The sequence below is a fragment of the Nematolebias whitei genome, chromosome 1, assembly GCF_014905685.2.
Source record: "Nematolebias whitei isolate Nwh7 chromosome 1, NemWhi1, whole genome shotgun sequence".
NCBI lineage: Eukaryota > Metazoa > Chordata > Actinopteri > Cyprinodontiformes > Rivulidae > Nematolebias > Nematolebias whitei.
In genome coordinates, this window is record NC_056498.1 from 42265267 (window position 1) to 42267243 (window position 1977).

General features: G+C 47.5%; 1 protein-coding gene across 1 annotated transcript in view; it reads right to left on the reverse strand.

Moving 5' to 3' along the window:
- cnga1b (cyclic nucleotide gated channel subunit alpha 1b) overlaps window positions 1–859 on the reverse strand; it is an 8609-nt gene extending 7750 nt beyond the window's left edge. Inside the window, exons 1-4 of the mRNA XM_037677132.1 lie at window positions 729–859; window positions 542–607; window positions 353–427; window positions 184–282 (exon numbers count right to left, since the gene is read on the reverse strand). Of these exons, the coding sequence (XP_037533060.1) occupies window positions 184–282; window positions 353–427; window positions 542–607; window positions 729–841 (353 nt within the window). The 5' untranslated portion in view covers window positions 842–859. The remainder of the gene's footprint in view (window positions 1–183; window positions 283–352; window positions 428–541; window positions 608–728) is intronic.
- Between the last annotated feature and the right edge of the window lie 1118 nt (window positions 860–1977).

The window sequence follows — 1977 nt, forward strand, 5'->3', positions numbered from 1 at the left end:
CAAAACAAACAACACAAAACAACACAACACAAAACAAACAACACAAACAATAGAACACAAAACAAACAACACAAAACAAACAACACAAAACAACACAACTTTAACACAACTCTGGAGTTTAACAAACGGTCAGAATTTATGACAGTAAAAAACAGACAAAAGAAACCACAGCTGATAACTTACACCTCCTCCTTCTTCTGTTTCTCCTCCTTCTCTTTCTGTTTCTTCTCCTTCTCCTCCCTCTGTTTCTCCTTCCTCTCCTTCTTCTCCTGTCTGTGTTTCCTGGAAGACAAACGAGGACAAATGTCTTCGTCCCTCCAGTAACTGATAAATAGATTTTCCTCAGACTCACTCCTTCTTTTGTTTCTTGTCGCTCCTCTTCCTCCTCGTTTCCTCCTCATTGCTCCTCTTCCTCTTCGTTTCCTCCCTGCCAGGTAAAGGTAACCAACAGGAGACGGTCAGGTGAGTTCTTTGGACTCAGAACAGAACCTGTGTCTGCAGGACGAGCCCGGCCTGTTTCTGTCAGTGAAAAAGTTCTTACTCCTCTTGGTTGTTGTTGTTGTTGTTGACGTTGAAGAGAACCTCAGGTCCAGACTCCTGAGGAAACCTGGACCAGAAACCAGCAGTGGGTTTAGTTCTGATGGTTCAGGAAATGCTGGATCAGAACCAGTTGAACTGGACCTTTTGACCGAGATTAGGATGAAATTTGCTGATTTATAGGAACTCACCTGACCCGGTCTCTGATGTCATCTGGCTCCTCCCCCTCCATGTCCTGCAGGATGATGGTGGGGGGGTTGAACCCGGGCCCACGGGTCGGTACTGACGGTGCTACTCTGGCCATGTGGTTTCTGTGGGATTCCTTTGGGCAGAAACAGAGGAACACGTCATGGTCTGGTTTTGTCAGAACCTGTTCTAGTTTGGACTCCGGCAGCACATCAGACCTGGTCCAACACTTGCTGCAGGTTCTGAGTAAGGCCCGTTTTGACAGTTTAACTGAAGGTGTGGAACAGAACTCAGAACCAGCTGCTGGACGACTGGACCGTTTTCATGACCTGGACCTTTTCAGAACCACAGAACATGAGCAGTTCTAACAGTCCTGGACTCATCAGCTTCTTCCAGTTCTGGAGTTTTCCACATCAGGACATTAGACTGGGTCAGGTTCCTCCTTCAGAACCAGAACCAGGGGGTTTCTGTAAGACCTTCTTCTACCTCGTGGTTGTAGAGGAGTTCTGGCCCATTCATCTTTCCAGCGTTTCTTCACTGAGGGTTCTGCTCAGCTCTCAGCCAGGTTCAGGTTCTGGACTCTGACTGGACCATAGAAGAACCTTGGTTCTGTTCGTTGTGACCCGTTCTGTTGTAGATCAGATACAAACCATCAGCCTCCACCACCGTGCTGACATCTGGAGGAGCTGTTTGCTGCAGTGCATTCTGGGTAAACATCTGTCTTGTGCTCTGGTTCTGGTCCAGAAGTCTTGTGGATCCTTCCAGCGTCCATGTTGTTTTTAGAGTGGACTGGTCATGACCTTTGACCTTTGACCTGCTGACTGAGGCCTGTAGAGTCACTGCACGGTCTGACCTTCAGGGTGAATCAGCTGTTTAAATGCTCTCCTCTTGTGAAGAATCTTTCTGTGAATGACCTTTGACCTTGCCCAGATCGATGAGCAGCAGCTGCTCCTCTGAGGTCACTGCTGATGTCTTTCCATCTTGGTGTTGTGTTGACACACCTGGACGCTCCTGAGCAGCAGAACGAGCCGTCTAATAATCAACGACTCGGTGGAACCTGGTGTGCGTTCATCTGAGGTCCGATTTGGACCGGATGAAGACCAGACCCGTTTAGTTTCTGAGTCTGACGAAGACATCAGAACTTTGACACAACAATCGGACCTCCTAAGTTCAGGTTGTTTGTTCTTAAACGTGCAACAACCTGAGGCTGTAAACAAACACTTACTGTAAACAAACACTTACTGTAAACAAACA